Source organism: Megalops cyprinoides, chromosome 21 (genome assembly GCF_013368585.1).
Source record: "Megalops cyprinoides isolate fMegCyp1 chromosome 21, fMegCyp1.pri, whole genome shotgun sequence".
Taxonomy (NCBI): Eukaryota; Metazoa; Chordata; class Actinopteri; order Elopiformes; family Megalopidae; genus Megalops; species Megalops cyprinoides.
Window position 1 is genome coordinate 14437673 of NC_050603.1, and position 20734 is coordinate 14458406.

Here is a 20734-nt window from a genome sequence, read left to right on the forward strand (position 1 = left end):
ACTTCGATTACCTCATCTTGGCTGCATCCATCACTACTTTTCACTAATCTTATAGACACCTGGGAATATGTGAATCTGTCCTGACTTGATGTAGGGTAGGGTAGAGCTTAGAATCTGCCCTACCTACTGATGGGTGCAAGGATGAGTTGTGTTCAGTTTCCAGCCTTGTGTAAAATTCAGCTATAGTAGGGATGACAGTTGGCAAGTGACCAGCTTTCACAAGTCAAGAGCAGTTACAGAGCAACTCATAGACAGAAACGACACAAGCAGCTTTATTGCAAGTGAGTATAAAAATCATAAACATCTATATGATTTTCAAGCATAGATCTACCTAAAAAGATCTGTGTGGAGGATCTGGGAAATGTGTCTAAGCCCCAGACTGAACCAATGGGAAATACATTTTTAGAAAGGAAAAACATCCCTTTTCCCATTCCTTGTAAACGATAGCTTTCACTGACTTTGTCTGGTAGAACTGGATTTTTACCTTTATTGGTGGCTTTGATCTCTGTGGTTTACTCTAGCTGTGTTATCCAGTTCAGATATCACCCTAAGGCCAATGGGGAAAATGATCCTCAATGATACTTGTTGCACTACTTTGAATGGTGGGTGGCATTTTCCTTTGACATATTGTTAAAGCCTCAGAGGAGTGCTAACTTGCAAGAGTAAAAAAAAATCTGGCTGATTCTGTTCACTCCAAGATTTTTTTTTGCCAAAAGTGAAGGTCAAGTAAACTACAAAGGCATGAGAGCTCAGCACGATATATGTTGCTTTTCCTGATTTCACTGTACTTAAAAAGCAGAACAACAAAACCGACTCAGTTTAAAGGAAAAGGGGTTCCTGGGGTACGAGCCTCTTTTTTGTTTGGTGAGAACAACCTCTAGTCTCACAAGTGGGTACCGCCATCCTAACCCAAAGGTAATGCATGTTTAAGGGTATCAAACAAAGTGCAGCTTTTCGGCTACTTTAGTAACTTTACTTTTACGACCTTGCAATGTGCGAGGAGGAGTCGCCTTACGATGACGTAAGGACGTACTTCATCGATGGTGACGCCCGGTCGATTAAAAAAACTAGCTACCATTTGGAATACACGAACTATTTTCTTTGTTTAATATGATATTAATGTTAACTGCCGCTGTTGACGTTAGTTGTTTCCTTGTTTGTTCAAGGGCGGAAAGATCAAAGTCAAAGTAACGGAGGGCAAAAACGTTACATATATTTTTTTTGTTGTGCATCTGTGGCCACGGCACTTGTCTCGCTTTTGCCTTGCCTTGCCTGCCTCCGCAACTGCCGCTGGAGCCTGTAGCTACACAACAACAGACTCTAACACTGAAGGGAGGGATCGAAAGAGGCTGGAGCGGAAGACAGCACCGGAGGAGCTGCACTCCGCGGGGGCTGGCGGCTGAGCGGCTCTTCGTCCTGGTAGGTGTCCAACACGTTACATGTCCACCGTGCAATCAATCTGTGCCGTCACACGCTCTCATCCCCCCCTCTGGTACAGTCAACAGGATCGCGTTAGTGGTTAGACCTTCCCTTTGCCAACTTAGCTTAGCTGCTCTGGGCTGCCCTAGCTGTTCCTGTGACATACTCAGTTTACCAAGCCAGCTTTATTGAGACGGAAGCTTAACTAACAAACAAGAGACAGCAAATGACGAAACGTATAGGTTTCGTTTTGTGGAATCATTTTGATACTACTTGATGGTCTAGCTCGATGAAAATGTGAAGTTTAGCTAACCACCTAGCAGAAAAACTTAGCAGTCTGTCTTGATGGATGAACAGCTTTAACGTTAATTCGATACTTTGCTAGAAACATGATTGAAGTCAGGAAGCGTTTGAGCACGTACAAGTTTGTTTTCATTGACGCAGACGTGAGTGTAACTAGTTGGCTAACTAGCTACGATGCCTGTAAAGATGACGATTGATCAAAAGACTTGTTTGGCATCTCAACCTGTGGGATTCAGCTACCTAGACAACTATCTAGCGAGTCATCTAATATGGACCTAACCTAATTAACGTTAGACACCCACTTTGGTTGATAGTCGGGCTAGCCAGGTCGCTAGCTGGTTAGACAGTTCCATTGGATGACGACAACTAACCACGATGATGGAAAGCTTTGGCTACTTTTAGCAGAATGTACTTAATTGAGCGTGTTTGCTTATTAAAGTGATTACAGTAGAATTGCATGACGGTGTAAACGTGTCTATCCAGTTGTTCAGTTGTATGGTAATAAGCAAGCGACCACGATCGGTGGTTTTCACATAGGCTAACTGTTGTGATCGCATCAATCCACTGTACTGAATTATTTGGTAGATCTAGCTAGCTAGCTAATGAACCCTAAAGGATGAACACACTCACAAGTAAAAATTCTAAGCATGGAAGATTGATTTGTTCAAAAGGAAAACGCGTAACCACATTATAGTGTAATCTTATACGGGTGTTTAAGTAGGTTTTGTTGATGTGTTTGTGGCTGCATTACATGTTAACTAGTACACGAAATAATTACATTACTCTTTTACGTTCAGACTACATGTCACAGTCATTAGATGTCGTAATGGCAAAAACGTTCGTCATATTAACCTACGTGGAGCATTTTTAGTGTTTCGGTTTCTCACTTCTAGGAATATTAATTTATTAGAAGTGTTGTTTTCTCCATTAAATTTCCCAAACTGGATTCTCGGAATATAACATACGGGGTAATTCAGTCATCTGCAACAGTATTGCAGTAAGTGAAAACCATTTCTGTTTTGGATACACCCTTATTTAGGGTTATTTACACACCATGCATTTACGCAAGTGGATGCTGATAGAGATAGTTTACATAGTCCCTTCTTAGTTTTTGGTATCTTTTAATATCTTGCTCAGCACCCTGCTGTATCCCAGAACTTGCTGGAACTTGTGATTGTCTGGTTATTAACCTTGTGCCGTAACCATTGCCCCACATTTCTAGCCCAGTTCTCCTTAATCACTATTTCACATTACAGTAATCAAATATTTCATGTTAATCTTTTAGTATATGTATGCATACCGTGTGTTTTTCTAAAAAATGTTATTATTTAAAGTTCACCTTATTCTCTCTTGCAGGTGACTTGTCAACAACTATGCAAACATTGAACATTTGAAATGAACTGTCCATAAAGAAGAACAAGCAAGACAATTGGAGAGTATACCCAGTCACTTTTTGTAAACACTTTGGGTGCCATTGACACACAATGGCAAGCAAAAGGAAGTCAACAACCCCTTGCATGGTCCTACCTTCAGAAACTGTGGAGCCAGATCCGGATATGGAGGTGGTGACTGAGGAAGAGGAGGGAGCTGAGAGCACAGTAACCGCTCCCACGGAAAGCGCTTTGGTGCCTGGCGAAAACGAGATGGGGGAGAGCGACATGCAGGCCGTCGACCGCTACATCAAGACAATGGACTCAAGCATGGCAGAGGGGGGCTATGAGTGCAAATACTGCAGCTTCCAGACCCCGGATCTCAACATGTTTACATTTCACGTCGACACTGAGCACCCCAACGTGGTCCTGAACTCGTCCTACGTGTGTGTGGAGTGCAACTTTCTGACCAAGCGGTACGACGCGCTTTCAGAGCACAACATGCGCTACCACCCTGGGGAGGACAATTTCACCCGGACCATGGTGAAGCGCAACAACCAGACTATCTTCGAGCAGACGGTCAACGACCTGACCTTTGACGGCAGTTTCGTGCAGCAGCAGGAGGGCGAAGACGGGGAGGACGCCCCCGTGTCGGGCATCCCGCTCAGCAAGACGCCCATCATGAAGATGAAGAGCAAGGCGGAGCCCAAGAGGATCGCCGTGTCCCACAAGGGGGCCGACGAGGGTGACGTGAAGGTGGAGAGTGAGGGCGAGCAGGAGCCCGGTGAGGCGGCCCAGGTTGGCACGCCGGCCCCCGCTGTCACCCCTCTCCCCGTTGAGCACGCAAAGCCTGGCATCGTTGTCGGCTGCCCCAACCTGGTTCAGGCGGAGCCGAAGAAGGCCATTATCAACCCGGCCACGGTACTCCCAGCAAGCCTGGCCCAGGTCCTATCTGCCCTGCAGGCACAGCAGAACTCCCAGACGCAGTTGCTGATTCCGGTTAGCAGCATCCCGACGTACAATGGGGCCATGGACAACAACGCTCTGCTGGTCAACACCTACAACAAGTTCCCCTACCCGTCTGTGTCAGAGATCATGGGCCTGGCGGCTCAGACAAAGTTCACAGAGGAGCAGATTAAGATTTGGTTCTCTGCACAGCGGCTAAAGCACGGGGTGAGCTGGACCCCCGAGGAGGTGGAGGAGGCCAGGAGGAAGCAGTTCAATGGCACGGTTCACACGGTGCCCCAGACCATCACTGTCATCCCCGCCCACCTCTCCACCGCGGCCAACGGGCTGCAGTCCATCCTGCAGACGTGCCAGATCGTGGGGCAGCCGGGCCTTGTGTTGACGCAGGTCGGCGGCGCCAATGCCCTGCCGGTGACCGCGCCGATCACACTGACGGTGGCCGGTGTCCCGAACCAGGCGCAGCTCCCGAAACCTGCCGCCATCCAGACCACCCCCACGGTGGTGGAGATGAAGCGGGGCGCCACCGTACAGCCCCCACCCCTGACCCCTCAGGAGAACTCCGCCCTCGGCGCCGACAGCCTGGGGATGCGCACCAAGAAGTCTAAGGAGCAGCTGGCAGAACTGAAGGCCAGCTATCTGAAGAACCACTTTGCCAGCGATGCCGAGATCGCCCGGCTGATGAAGCTGACCAACCTCACCAAGGGTGAGATCAAGAAGTGGTTCAGCGACACGCGCTACAATCAGCGCAACTCCAAGAACAACCACGTCATCGTCTTCAACGAGAGCCCACCCGACGCCAACAACAGCAACGCCACCATCGTCATCGACTCCAGCGACGAAACCACCGAGTCTCCCACCTCTGGGCCTGTCAAGGAAACCAAGGAGACGAAGGAAGCTAAGGAGACAAAGGAGGCAAAGGAAACCAAGGAGACAAAGGAAGCAAAAGAAACCAAGGAAACCAAGGAAACAAAGGAACCGCGTAACAAGACCCGCAATCCTTTCCCAGATTTCACGCTCCAGAAGTTCAAGGAAAAGACCCCTGAGCAGCTGCTCCTCTTGGAAGACAGCTACCAGAAGTGTGACACGCCCACCGACGAAGAGCTGAGCAGACTGCGGACGGAGACCAAGCTGACCCGGCGGGAGGTGGATGCCTGGTTCACGGAAAGGAGGAAAGCTCCAGAACCCACGGAGCCCAAAGTGGAGCAGAAGGACGGCGAGGCTGTCAAATCCCTGACCTCCTCCAGGCAGGGGAGCCAGACCCCTCCCGGTGGCCGGCGGCAGGGCCGGGAGAAGATCGGGAAGAAGACTCCGGAGCAGCTGCACACCCTGAAGAGCGCCTTTGTGCGCACCCAATGGCCCACTGCCGAAGAGTACGACAAGCTGGCGGAGGAGAGCGGCCTGCCCAGGTCCTACATTGTCAACTGGTTCGGGGACACCCGATACGCCTGGAAAAACGGCAACCTGAAGTGGTACTACTTCTACCAGAGCGGGAACATCGGGGCCATCAACGGCAGCGGGTACAGGAAGCGGGGGAGGGGCAGGGCTCGGAACCGAGGCAAGGGGTGGTCCCGGAGGAACAGGCGCTCCTCCAACTCCAACTGGGGTCGGTCGCCCCCCGCCATCAAGTTCAAGACTGGGAAGGAGATTCTGAAGGAGTACTACCTCAAGCACAAGTTCTTAAACGAGCAGGATCTGGACGAACTGGTAGCCAAGTCCAACATGGGCTACGAGCAGGTGCGGGACTGGTTCGCCGAAGTCGGCAAGAGGGAGGAAATGGGCGTTGACCCCTTTCACGATGACACGGAGGAGGAGCCACAGGGGGAGGGTGGTGAGACGGCGGTGGAGGAGCAGAAGGACGGTGCTGGTGATGAAGATGAGGAAGAGGATGAAACCGATGACAGTGACACCTGGGAGCCCCCTCAGAGTGTCAGACGAACATTATCAGGATCAGAGGATTAGTGATGATGATCCAGGTGAGTGACTAGGTCCAGGAGAGGAATATATAGCACAGAGACTCCAACCATACACATTAGAAGTGACTATTCTGAATGACCTCTGTCTCTGTCTACAGGTGTGAAATTATTATTATATTCTTCTTCATTATATTCTTAATGATGCAGCTTCAATGCTTTAAGTTCCTCTTGTGCTTTTGTGCTTCAGTAATGACAGTAACTTCTTTAGTAAATGACAATTAAGTGTAGGAAATGGCACATATCCATTGTGTTGAAGAAGATTAGGATGTGAAGTACTTTGATAAAGTAATCTCCTATAATTACACTATGATTGGTAGAAAATGATTTTATATTTAAAAATTACTTTTTAATGTGACAGGTCTAATACTTTTTCCATTTTGCTTCCCCAGAATGCTCACTTTATGTATAGTGCAGAATAAGAAGAGGAGATGGAAGATGTCTGTCTCCCTGCAGAACGAGTTTGGCCATTACAATGCGGACCATCTATGTAGATGAAAAGGAGTTGTAGAATTATTTCCAAACCTGGAGGATGTCTGGTGCCAAAGTAACGCTGCTGCAGGCGGTCCTTGGAAACAGAGTTGCTATTCAGTCTGAATCAACGTTCAATACCTGAATCATGGTTTCACCCTAAAGAACTGATCATTAAACCTGTTCGCACATTATTTATTAGATAAAATAGGTGTGACCACTACCTCTCCCTCTCTAGTAGGTCGTAGACCACTTCAATGGTGGTGAAAGTTGTTGTTCTTACTGGTAATGTAATAACTTTGCAAGACCAAATGTTCTTGAACATGTATGACATGTCATCATATGTTTTTTTAAGTTCAGGAGAATGACCCTTTTATTTATTTGCCCTCTCACCCTTGTTAAAGGGATGCAGTGTGAAGCCCACAAATGTGGATTATTCAAACTGGTACTTTTTGTCCCTTTTGGCCTTCGTATTAATTTCAAATTTTGTTTGACCAGTATTTAAATTCTCCTGCTTAACAATGCAAAACTGTATTCATACTTGTGTTTGAGTTTTAAGTGCTTTTTTTAAGGACTAACCAAATAGGGGAGCTAATCAAACTTTTTCTTTCCTTAAGGTAAATTTTTTTATTTTCCATTTTCACCTTGCAAGTAAGTGACATGCTTCTTTCTGGGTGAAGTAAAACTGCCTAGAATCCTTTCAGCACACTGTGGGGAATCTTCAACATTTTCCAGCATGGAAGTGACATGTTTATAACCAAAAAAAGCAAAGATGTACAAGTGCACCGGTATAAATGAACAAGCACCATTTCATCCAAATCAGAGTCACCCCCAGGGCACAAAGGTGTGCTTTGAAGTTCTTTGTCGTCTTTTTTTTTTTTTTTAATAGTGGGTTAGAAAATCAGTAGCTCAGTGGAAACAGCAGCTGTGTAAACTGAGCAAATTTAGTTGCATCTCCAGATGCCCCAAGGCACACAATCATGCCATGTCTTTTAGAAATGGTCTGGGCTAATGGGATCGGGCTTATGTTCTGCTGTCATTGAGTGTGTCTGCATGTGTGCCTGTGTGTGTGTGTGTGTGTGTGTGTGTCTGTGCGAGCGTGCGTGCGTGTCCCCATTTTTAAACATCAGGCTGGACCTTCCTGACTGGCCCTCCTTTTAAAATCAGACTGTTTGGTTTTCAGATATGCAACATTAACAGAAAAATGTGATGATAGTGCTGTTTTAGCAATTAATGGGGGCAATTTGAAATACTGTAAAATTATTATTTTTTATTCCTCCTTCATGGGTGGCTTCTTAATATTTTAAATTACTTTATAAAATTATTTATTGGTTTATTGTATGCTCAGAAAAACAAGTATAGTCACTTACAGAGCAATAACAAAGTGTTCTGAACATGATCAGTGACTGTCGTTCCAATCTGGATCATAAATAAACTGCGCCTAATGTTAAGATTCACAATCAGTGTGCATTGATTTTTACCCTTGACATGCAAGAACATGGAGAAGTGAAACAGACACTGTCTTGTTCCAGGACTCTTCTCTGAACTAGCTTATATAGCGGACTGTGTTGTCGGGAGTGTTTGACACTCATCGAGGACAGACGACAGTACCTAGGTCACAGGTACTCAAGAGACTTTTGAAACTTCTGTTTCAGGCTTCATGTTGCTACAGACTTTTCCTGCTCACAAATAACCACTAAGGACAATACAGGAAAGCAACATTCATTTTGTACATACAATATGTTGTGCTATTGTATTTGACCTGTAGTTTTTAAATAGTTTTCTACTTTTTCTAATTTACAGTAATGATCGGTTTATGCTTGACTTCAATCCATCGCTTGCATGTGGTGTTTAGAATGACATTTGCTAATACAGTAGTTGGCTCTACCATTTTATAGTGTTGATGTTCTGTCCACTTGAGGGGGAAAAGGAGAATGCTTTTGAAGATTAAAATAAATATTGCATCTCTTTTCTTCTGCTACGGAACTGTCCTGGTCCTCTGTACATCTGTGTTGACGTCAGCTAGCAGAGGCCCGAGTTAACATGGTGAAGTTTTGCCTGCAATGTATTTGAGTTGGTGGATACTGTACATTATCAAGATATGTTTTATTTATCTCTTTAAAAGAGTATTGTTCAGATGTCTTTCCTAAAATGTCATCAAAGAAGGACATTTTGATACTACCAGATAAAGAATTGTACACATTCAAATTATAGTGTCCAAAAGCATTTCTCTGTATGTGACACTGTTCAAATTATTTTAACCGTGAAATTACTCTGAAATTGCTTGTAAATGTGTTATTCCTTTTTGTAAGATCCAATGGGATGTCAAACACAGACATCAACCACTTAAAATGGTGTAACACAATGTATCCTCTTACTGTAGGCTGTTAGCCTATCCTTGCCCTTTGGCTCAGTAAATTTTGTGAAATATCTGTATGCTGACAGTCAAGCATGAAAAGTTGTATGGTTTATAAGTAAGTGTTTTTTTGATGCGCAACCTTGAACTTTGTATATACTTTACCTTGATACAGAACAATACCATGGACCCTTGCAAGTACTTTGTTGTCAGTGACAACAAGCTTTATTCCCTTGAATTGAAGGTATTGTTTAGTGCAATTAATTTAAAATTGAAAGATGTTTTAACAAGCTGTGGCTTTCACTTGGGTATTACAAAATATATCTTTTATACTGATGTGTTTGGAGACCATGCTAAATAAACTTTTGAAGATAAAGTGGTTATTAATATGTTCTTATTGCAGTATCAGAATTTCAATAGAGCTCTCACCATTTTTAAATGGAAGTCTGCCATTTTGTCCTGTTGAGCTGATGGAAATATTTAATGCCATTGTAATTTGTTGTAATATTCTGATGTTATAATGCCAGACTTGTAAATTATACTGAGTTCTTTATACTGATTTCATGCACTTGGCACCAACTGACACATTTACTTGATTCCAGTGTAGATGTGACAGTGCTGCTGCAGATATACTTTATATAGGGTTTTCAGCACAGAGGTGTTGCACAAGAAAACCTGATCCAAATCCATCTACAACAGAAATGAGAAATCCTGATAAAATATTTCTTCTAGTTCAAACACAACATAGACATAACATCACCACTTTCAATTTGCTATATTCTTAATGTTTATATTCCTAATGTTATATTCTACATTTACATTTAGGACACATTTACATTTAGGACAAAGTAATCACTGATTTTCCAGAATTATTACTTAGCTGACTGTTATAAGCCAACCTGCCCGCTAGTCCCGTTTAAAATAAATCTATTCCAAGAGCTTTCACTTTCAGTTCACAATGGTATCAGGGGTTGAGCTAGTTCACCAAATTCACTAGAGAACTGAGCAAGCCAAAGGCAAATGAGAGAGGTGAACGACACACAAATTGTCCTACATCTCATAGAATGTACAGTATAAATGAGGCATTAAATTGGGGTATAAATCAGATAGATTTAAACCAAACTCTATGGGATGTTCCTGAATTTCTAACAGAAAAATACAAATTTGGAGGACTGTGTTGGAACAATAAATTGACTTTTGTCATTATTTCAACCATTACTCACAAAGAAAATGTGCTTTGGACATGTATCCAGTAATAATTTGCTTTCCCAGTTTCTGGTTTTGGAAAGCAGATTTGGAGAGAAGGAAGCATTCCCCCTGATGCTCTGCTTGCCAGTTGTGCTTGACCTCAAACAGACATTGGATTCTTAATCCTGACTCTTTTTCATTCCTCATTTCCTAGCAAGCGCGGCGTGAGTGCTCTGCTCTTGGGCTAGTATACCACAAGGATCCAAAGCTTTGGATGGTGCAGAGAACCTATGTAAGGGAAACAGAAACCATCTATGTTATTAAAGTAGCAGAAACATGTATACTGCTTGGATGCTCGGGAGAAATATGATATTGCTAGGGCATCTAGGCAATTCTCTTACTCTTGAGACACTGAGGCAGTGCTTTGTTTTTTTTTTAATATTACTTTTGGATGCTAAAGGGGTCTTGGGACCATGCTGATGTCCTGGGTCACTAATGTTCATCTTTAGCTGTTGGGACTCAGCTAAAGATGTCAGAGTACAATGGCCCCGTGATTTAACCTTCTGTATCCCCACAGACTCTAGGCAGTGTTTACAGCTGTGCTATGGAAATTAAGGCGCCCCCTGCTGGAGCCATGCTGACACTGCATTCTCACAGCCAACTGTCCAACTGCAGAGCTAAGATGAGAGAATGCCACACTACAGCTGTCTTTAGAGTCTTCTCGTCTTGTTCAAAATGTTATTGTACTATTGAAACAAGATATTGGTTCCATTACACTACATATGAGCCTCACAGACACACTTGCCCAAAGAGGCATATGTTTTTGTAGATTGTGTGGCCTTTTGTTCTTAAGTTAAAGTGTATGTGACGCTCATAAAACATATGGCTTCAAAAGTGCAGGTGCAGCATGCATTTGCCCGTATTCTTTCGGATTTGAAACGGCGCTTTACACCTGCTTGCATAATGTAAGCTTTTCAAACAAAGGACTACAACGCCCCCTGGCGGTCACGCTACCAAACCCCAACAGGAAGTGTCGCTCTGCTTTCGTCCTGAGCAGCCACGTCAGGGGACATTGGCCTAACCGATAACGATGACAAATTCAAACGCAATAGCATAGCAACACAGCGAACAAAGGTGCTTCTAACTTTGCTGGCTAGCTAGCAAACGAAAACGCTTTTTATATTCGGATCGGAGCCTTTTCGGGACTGTTGTCAGAAGTGTTGCCCGCACAATTTTGATGCAAAGATGTCAGATATCGGGGACTGGTTTAAAAGCATACCTTTCATCACCCGGTACTGGTTTGCTGGGTCAATCATAGTTCCTTTGATTGGAAAATTGGGGCTCATTAGCCCTATGTATCTCGTTTTATGGCCAGACGCTTTCTTCCAGAAATTTCAGGTAAGGAAATAGCAATATTTTGTCCCTTTGTAGTCACTGTCTAAAATGTGCATGTGCAAGTGCAAGCTAGCGAGGTGAATATAGTGAAATTTCTGTAGGTAGTTAGCTAACTGATACTTTATGGTCGTGGCTAGCGAAACATGTATTTTGCAAGGTTTGTATTTCCTACATTTCAAATATCACATTATCTTGCTGATTATACTGTAAACAAAAAATACTGATACACAACAAGCTGTATGTAGCGTCAAGGCCTAGACGTGTGGCTCTTGTTTGACGGGAATCTTGTCCATTAGCCGATCGACGCTAAGGCTTCGGTTAACCCCCAAGTGCCGATCCAGAATCAGTGTAGGTGTTCCTAAACTAAAAGCGAATGACTTTTCACGAGAGATGGATGCTAGTCCAGGATCGGCGCTTCGGTGTCAAATGTATGTGAGGTCCGCGAAGGACCCAAAATGCAGGCTGGACTTCCGGGGCAGGAATGTCGGAAGCAACCAAACTAATGGAAAGCGATGTTGTTGGTTTCATTGCACCAACGTTACTTGTTCACTGGCACCACTGGCAATCAGTGATGAAACGACAGATTAGTTGCCGGCACTTTCAAATGCATAACACTGACCAGGGATCCGTTTTGGGGTCAAGGTAACGATTGCATTGGCTGACTTTATTCAGAGTGCGGCGCTCGATGTCTGTCTAGGGGGGTGAAAACGAAAGCATACTGAAGAGGACATACAGTATTTCACTACTAGTGACCTTTATTCAGTAATGTGTGCGACTTCTCCAAGAACAACATCGTCGTCAGAGATTGATATTTAGTTAAAGTTGGCTAGCCAGTTACATTTAGTTCATCTAGATCAAAAACTCATGTCATGCTAAGCTGGTTCCAGCTGGACGAGATGCTGTTTTTGGTATACAAAAGGAGGATATTTGGTAAAGACAGCACACTTGCCAATTTGCTCCTGCATAAAGTGAAGTCTTCACTAGCAGGAAGACTTCAGAATCCCCTTATTTGTTTTGTGATAAGTGTAATACAGCCTTAGATCCAGAACCATCTATGAAATACTGTATATATATAGAGTTCAACGATCAGTCAGACCCATCTCAGTCTGTAAGTCCTATTCACATATGCAAATCCATGTTATTTTAAACATTTCAGAAACAAACTGAGAGAGGCAAATTCAGTATGTGTTAAAATTGCTTGAATATCTGCTCTGTTACGTGGGTGGATGCATTTTGTACACAAATATAGACATTGCCTTGAAAAATAATGTTTGACGTGAATGGAAATGGGACAATATTATATTTCCTTTATGTATAGTGACAGTGACTGACAACCATTCATTGTTTTCTTCATGACTGATGAGCACTTTGGGTTTCTTTTGTTTTCATGCACAGAAACATCATACAGCTGTAGGGGTGCACTTACCAACAAGAAAGCAGCTCCAATTCATGTTGTTTGGGTTGGTGAAGTGAAAAGCGAAGGAAAAGCTAAGGATGTTGTTCTGTGCAGCTCTGGCCACTAGAGGGAGCATTCACACAACAGATGCCAACTGAAGATGCACAGCACTGTACCACTCAATACGGCTTGTTTTTTTTTTTTAATCGTACACGAGTCAATGTAGTGACATCTGTTCGTGTTACTGAGCTATAACTTGAATCTGAGTAACAGACTAATTTTAGAACACGGGATGTCATGTGGACCTGAAATCATGAGAGAGGGCTTAATTGTAAGCAGTGATTAGACTGTTATCAGAGACTTGTCATCATAGACTTAAAGATAGAGTTTAATTCATCCAACTCTAGTGCCAGACCAGTGTCTCCTCCCATACGAGTGCCCCCAGGTGTCACACTGTTACTCACAACATGTATCTGAGCAGTTTCTGTGGATGGGTATTAGTGTGGTTGTGGATGGGTGTTAAGTTTGGGCAGTAATGTTACCTTAATGAGGGGTTGCCCGCCAGCTGACGGGAAACAGCAGTGGAGGAGCGTGCCCTGTTGGTCCCGCCTTGTTCTCTCTAATGTCGACTCACGCTGGGCGTGGGCGGACGGTCGCCGCTCGGCCTTGTCGCACAGCTGGCCCGTGACGGCTCTCCCGTCGAGCCCGGCGTGTCCGCCCCTCGCCGCATGTCACTTGGGCAGCGTGGTCTCAGCGGAGGCCCCAGCGCCCTCTGTGGGTGTTCCCAGAGTCACATCATGTTTACGATGAAGGGGGTCATGGGAGGCGGCAGTCTGTGGGCACACTGCACCTCACAGAGCCTTGTTTTGCAGTTATAGCTGTATGTGTGCTTGAATAGCGAAATTAGCACTGCACACACAGCCAACACATCTCTTCCGTTGTGGTGCAGCGTTTTTTTTTTTTTTTTGAACATGGAAGGGTTTGCTGGTGCATGGTTGAATTAAGGTAAAGTGCAAATGCAGGATTTGGTTTCTGAAAGCCTCCGTTTCGTTTCGTGAAAAGTCAGCCGCGCCGTAGTCAGTTGGATATTTGAACGAACTGCTTTCGGTCGACAAGCGGCGCTTCCTGTGTGGTGGGCAGGTGGCAGACGAGAAGCCCCGGCAGGTTGTCCCGTGTGCGGCTCTGACCTTTGACGCCCTCCCTAGGTGGCTTCCATGGGTGATGGAGGGTGGGCATGGTGGGGTAGATGAGGTGACGAGGCCTGCGAGAGGGTGTGGGCGCGACTGCATGGCTGCTTCATGCACAGAGATCACAGTGTACTTTTTGGAAGGGTGGTGGGGGGGGGGGGGGGGGGGAGAGAACGCGGACGAGTCAGGCCGCGAGTTTCCACAGCGCCGAGTTCCGAGGGAGGGGGGGGGCGGAGCGCGGGACAGGGGGGAGAGAGAGAGTGGAAGCGCCTTGTTTACTGACCCAGTTTCCTGTGCCAGGCAGTTACGAAGCAAATATGGATGACAGAGGGCGATGAATGCGGGCATTATCGCCGCCGCTTGTCAGGGGCCCGCCGCCGTGCCAGCGCCACGGCTACGCGGCTCTGGCCGGCGTTTCCACGGCGATTACACAGCAGAGGGCGAGAGGGAGGAGACTCAGACTGTCTGGGGCGGACTAGGTCACGCTGGTGACGACGGCTCCCCTCCTTGTAACTGCAGCAGCCCGTGCTCTCGGCTCTCCCGCCCCTGTCTGCGTATCAAAATCCCTGCGCACAAAGGACCTGGAACAGTCTGTACTCTTCACATTTTAGTTCACAAAAAAAAAATGTATGCACACACGCGCACACACACACACACACACACACACATACACACAATACAAGGATTTGTTTATTGGTGTATGGCCATTTTTAAACTGCATTTCCGGCTGTACTCTGGGCTGTAGTTGAAATCAGAGGAACAGTAAAGGAAAACAACTGAACAGTTATATTTTGCCACGGCATATAGGCCTTATCTCAGTCATGCTGTACTGTTTTTCCCTGCAGATATGGAGACCAGCGTCCTCAACGCTCTACTTCCCGGTCGGCCCTGGTACGGGATTCCTATACTTAGTCAACCTGTATTTCCTGTACCAGTACTCCACCAGGCTCGAAACAGGTAGGACCCCTCGCGCATCTCATTGTAGTCACTTCGTCCACTGTGTCCTTGCGAACGAGTGTCTGTTATTGCCGTAATGCAGCACCTGGCACCTGAACCAGAAAAGCATTCGCCCGCTATACAGAAAGATTCCGCTGTCCTCCCCTCGACCTGCAGTACCCGGAGCCAGGGTGACAACACAGAGACAGGGCTCATCATTTCTGAAAGGACCCATTAAACAACTGTGTGCGGCCATTGAAGTCTGGAGAATACAAAGGCCGCATTCAAGCTGTGTGCCATTTCACTGTCCGCACGGCCTGTTCAGAATCTCATTTGTGCCGATGATAACCGTCTGCGTCCAGTAGAAGACATTGTCATTATTTACTTACGTGGCGGACGGCCTTATTCGGGGTGAAAACGCGATACAGAATTGATGCACATAAAGAGTCTGAAAAGGCAAGACAGAGCTTTTATTTACAACCAAAGACAAGTTTGCAAACAGCAACATCTTACTAACACGCAACTTGCCTACAAACTGATGGCTAATAGAGGATAAATCCCCAAGTGAACAACATACTCTGTGCTAAAAGAGCAATGAAACTTCAGAAGAGGCTACTAGGTAGACTGAGGGATGTGGCTCATTCCGCCACTGTGGGGCCTGGGAGTGAGCGGGCCTTGGCCACGCAGCATTTGAGGAAATGGACAGACAGACAAACAGATGGCCCGCGTAGGAGGGGTCCAGGGCACCAGCCAGCCTGCGAGGAAAGACGAGAGACGGCGGAGCGGGGATGGTATGGTCGAGGGCCTGGTAAGATGGTGCAGGAGGTTTTGAAGCGGAGACGAGCTATAGCGGGCAGACAGTGAAGAGAGATGAGAGGAGAACTGGCATGAACAGTGAAGACCAAACAGGCTGCGCAGTTCTGGATGAGCTAGAGCAGCTGAATGGGCTAGTCAGGGAGCCTAGTCAGGAGGCAGTCACGGTCATTTGGGCGGGAGAGCAGCAGGGGTTAGACCAGGCGCGAGAAATGGGCGGAGTCTCTCTATGCTGGCCATGCAGATGTTGCAACAGTGCAGGTCACTGTGTCCTTGGTGGGTAGGAATTTCTTGATTCCACATTCAACAGCTTACTGCAACTAACATGGAATTCTGTATGACAAAAATCGGTTTATTTTACTCAACTTTTTATCTTTAACGTATGCTTAGAAATATCACAGCCTGTCCCTCCTGGTTTTCAGGAATGAGCAAATAACTTGCAGGATAGGGTAATTTCAATGGCAAGTTCATTTTAATTGACCCCCATTATTCAGACTAATTTTACTGGGATAGGAGATATAACAGTGGCTGTCCTGAAAGGTGGACCTTCCATGCTAACACAACACCCACTCTTCCTTGTACAGGCGCATTTGATGGAAGACCAGCAGACTACATATTCATGCTGCTGTTCAATTGGATCTGCATCGTTGTATCCTTTCTCATTGTGTAAAATTGATTGTGGGTCTTGGCAAATGGGGGCTCTGCTCTATCTTACACTTTTAACAGTTTTGGGGAAGAGGCCAATATACATGCTGTTAATGACAATACAGGTGGGGTGTTTTGCGCAATTCCCCACATGATTATTATCAGATCATTATCTGTTAGAATTTTAAAATCCTACAGTAATATTTCAGTCTCAGAAGTGCAGGGCATGTCCACTACTCAGTATAATTAGTTCATAAGCCCGCAGTTCCATTGGAAATGTTTTCTGCAAATCCATTTTCTCCATGCCCAGACTAAGGGCATAGTTGTTCTCTCCTCACCCACTCACTGCCCCCCTGCCAGCTGGTTATACTACAATCATCTTTCTGCTTCATCATCTTTACTCCCCATATGCCAGCTCAACGTGTCCCCTAGAACACATTCAGTGGTCAAGAACCTCCCAATCCCCACTCCCTTGTATCTTCTGAGGGAGCCATTGTGCAATCACTGTTCTGGCCAGCAGGGGGCCACACACTGATATTACCCTACCTCAGTATAGAGTTACTTGCCTCTTCAGGTAAAGGCTATCTGAAGGGTTCAAGGGCAGTGTTTAACTGGCAACTGAAACAGACAACCTTCTGATCTCGGGTTCTATACCCCACCCTCAGCACCTCTGACTTGCGATACCCAATTTGGCATTTGCACTGTGTCAGCAAGGTGCCTTGCCAACCGCGTACGCAGTGAGGAGGTCTATCTAGGTCACAGCTAACATGAAAGCCCGTTGCAAGTACAGACGTTTTAATCACGCCACTCAAACTCCTTTCAACGTCCCAGTTTTGGTAAACCTTTGCTGGTGATGCTATCATAAACGTTTGCCGTAGCCAAATGTTTGATACACGTATGGCAAAGGCTGGAGTTCACAGCACAGCTGAATTAAACAGATTGCTCAAGCTTTGATTTGTTATTGTATTGTGCAAATGTCATGGTCATGTCCTCAAATTACTCCTTGCTCCTGCTCTGCTGTGTAGCCCTACACTGGTGTGTGCGTGTGCGTGTGCGTGTGCGTGTGTGTGTGCGTGTGTGTGTGTGTGTATAGGTAATGGTTAGAAGCTGTATTTTATACTTTGATTTAATTCTCCTAAAAGCCCTAGGGTGTGTTGAGTATTCTTTAACTTTGCCTGTCCAGATAACAGGATTAATGATGGACATGCAGGTAAGATTTTCCTCCTCCTTCATCTGTTATAAATTAAATCACAAATTTCAGACTAAGATTAAAAAATGTCACAATAAATTTAAATAACTCTTTCAAGGTGACCTTCGTGAGTACACATGAACAAAGTAAAGTTATGATTTAAAAGATTAAGGACAAAATTATTCAAATGAAAATGTCATGGATTAAAATAATCATGAAAATGTGTAGTTTTTTTTTTTGGGTAAATGTGCTCTGATTACATGAACGTAACTAAGCAGCCAGAATTGATTACCCTGTATTGATAAGACCAGACGTTTTGGACAGTAAAAGCCCATTTTGTTCCATTCACTCAATCTCATTGATGTAAATAAACAGAATCTCTTGCACACAGCCAAGCTTTCGAAAGTGGCCCAGCTGAATGACTAATGTCAAATCTGGGAAGAAAAAAATGAACTGACCGTTATATTCCAAATGCTTTATATTCTGATGCAGACTGTCACATAGTTGAAACACTGATCAACATACGGTTTAACTGAAGTTAAATAAAGAGTTTTTTTTTTTCCTTGACTCCTTGTCTGAGCCTGGTCTGAAATTAACTTGTCAGTCCATGTGCTATCAGGTCCTTTAATGCATATAGCATATAGCCAGTGTCCACTGAATGTGTTGGAAGTTCATCAAGAGCTCACAAGATCCTTTTTAAGAGACAAAGATAGATAGTTTAGCTATCACGCTAACAAATAAGCAGACACCTCTATTAGTGAGGACTTTCCAATAAATGTATGAGCCAAGGATTATGACCATTGTGAAATACTCAACATCTCACAGATAGGTTTGTAATAATGACGGTTTACCAACATTCCAACACAGTTCACGTCTTGTTGTCATTTCACACACTACAAACTGCTGACAAAGATTCAAGCACGATTGCAAACACCGAGGAATTTCGCACCCCTGTCTGGTTGCCACTAACTTTGTCCAAATATATGGTTTAATCAGATAGGGGTTAGATAGGGGTTAATGTTGTTCAAAGTTCTCCCTCATAAGGATGTGCGATGTTTAACTACAGTGCACGTTTTTCAGCTCCTGATGATTCCTCTGATTATGTCAGTGCTCTACGTCTGGGCCCAGCTGAACCGGGACATGATAGTCTCCTTCTGGTTTGGAACCAGATTTAAGGTATAGTGCACAGCGTATCTGGTAACAAACAAATATTAGGTAAAGTTCTCTGAGCAGCACAGAGTTCAAGTATAACTTCATTTTCTAATGATAAGTATTAGACTGTATTACCAGTTTATTGTTAAGCCATTTTATTCATACCTTAGCTGTGTCCTTAAGGTCTCTTTAAAATTTAAAATTCTGTAAATAAGACTATAGGCTGTTTCTTTAATCTTTTTTTTAACCTTCTAATCATCAGGCTTGTTATCTTCCGTGGGTCATTCTTGGATTTAACTACATCATTGGAGGCTCGTAAGTATTGCTTATGAATTGCTGTACGTTGATTTCATTCCAACAGTAGTCAAATATGTTTATCATTTGCAAACTCAAATACAGAAGGATCACTTATCCTCATGTTAAGTGCACTTGTCTAAATGCTCTAAGTACATACTGAGACAGAAAATATGTTTTAGTATGTGGAATTAAATGACTTTGAAACACCCTGACCTGTGCGTTCTCTTTTTTCCCCAACATTTGCAGTGTTGTCAATGAGCTGATTGGAAACCTGGTGGGCCATCTGTACTTCTTCCTGATGTTCAAATACCCCATGGACCTGGGTGGCAGGGCCTTCCTCTCCACCCCACAGTTCCTGTAAGCTTTACATCACTTCCTCTCATTGTTCAGAGTTCATGTTATGTAACATTTCACCCTGGACCTGGTGGTGCAGTCCAAAGAAAGTGTAGAAGTACTCCACAACCTCTAACGCTGGACTACAACTTCCATCACCACCCTTGCAAATCACTGACCCATACTCCCTCTTTGAACATGCCCCAAACTCATGCCTGTCTTCCCTTTGTCCGTCAGGTACCGCTATTTCCCCAGCAGACGAGGTGGAGTGTCTGGGTTTGGGGTCCCTCCCCCCAGCAGGAGACCCCCCGCCCAGGATCAGGGAGGGGTCGGAGGGGGACGTCACAACTGGGGCCAGGGATTCCGGCTGGGGGATGAATGAAGTTGAGGGGATGCCTGCTCCATCAGGCAAAGACAATGTTTTTACTGTGCTAGTGGAAATGGCAAAAGATGTGGCTAGGAGAGGGTTTTTTTGTTTTCTTAGATTGCTTTTTCCCCTTGGACAGCTGTGAGAGAGGAGAGAATTGTTCAGTGGCAGTGTCACACCTGCAGATCAGCATGTGGTCTTGGTTTTGTTTTGTGTGCTGTCTCATGGTGCCATATCGCAGTTCGCTGTAATTAATGATTGCATCAAGAGCACGGGAAAGGCGCTCGGGCTGTTTGAACAACGTTGCTTTGGAAGATAGCAGCTCATTTCGAAGCGTGTGGAAAATACTGAAGCTTCCTCACTGCTCTGTTTATGAACTCACTGTGTAAGGGGCAACAAGGCCCACATTCTTGGGTGGCAGGACCTCTTTTTTTCCAACAACTAGCATCAACTAGCCTCAATTTTTCTGCAGTTGGGTGCCTCCTTAAGCTCAGAGGTAGCAAAACACTGTCCAATACCAAATGCAAATGCTTTTTTTCGCTGGATGTGGTCTTAAAAGACCACTTGCTTATGAAGTAATCAGGCAGTTCTGTGTTGATCTTATTGTAGTGCAGTTGTACGTCAGGCAAATGACTCTGCCAGCGCTGTCCAGGTCTCTGTATAACACATATGTGCCATATCGCGCCCACATTGCTCTGCTCTCCACGCACTACAGCAGTTCAGCTTATCGGAGTCGTGGAAATACAACACGGATACGACAGCATATGTTTTGTAGTTTAAAAATAGCACTGAATTCTGGGAAATCATACCAGTTCCGGAAGATAAACAAAGTGACGTACAGTGCCAAAATATTGTTTCCAAGGGGAAGATGTCTCAAAATGTCTTGTCAGGTTGATATTAACTGGCACACAATGTAGAGCTGTTCCACACTAGACCCTGGGGTATATATGTATGTTCCCTTGGGGAATTATGAATACTTAT

At 44.8% G+C, this 20734-nt stretch overlaps 2 protein-coding genes across 2 annotated transcripts; both read left to right on the plus strand.

Annotated features, from left to right (window-relative positions):
* Positions 1–1051: 1051 nt before the first annotated feature.
* Positions 1052–8190, plus strand: LOC118796465 (zinc fingers and homeoboxes protein 1-like). The gene is made up of 3 exons (XM_036555342.1): positions 1052–1419; positions 3079–6031; positions 6421–8190. The coding sequence occupies exon 2, from the start codon at positions 3207–3209 to the stop codon at positions 6015–6017; it is 2811 nt and encodes a 936-aa protein (XP_036411235.1). The 5' UTR covers positions 1052–1419; positions 3079–3206; the 3' UTR covers positions 6018–6031; positions 6421–8190.
* Positions 8191–11079: 2889 nt separating this feature from the next.
* On the plus strand, positions 11080–20694 carry LOC118796403 (derlin-1). Its single transcript, XM_036555263.1, has 8 exons — positions 11080–11441; positions 14867–14978; positions 16355–16419; positions 17599–17625; positions 18685–18780; positions 19019–19071; positions 19300–19410; positions 19624–20694. The coding sequence occupies exons 1-8, from the start codon at positions 11289–11291 to the stop codon at positions 19766–19768; spliced, it is 762 nt and encodes a 253-aa protein (XP_036411156.1). The 5' UTR covers positions 11080–11288; the 3' UTR covers positions 19769–20694.
* The last annotated feature ends 40 nt before the right edge of the window (positions 20695–20734 follow it).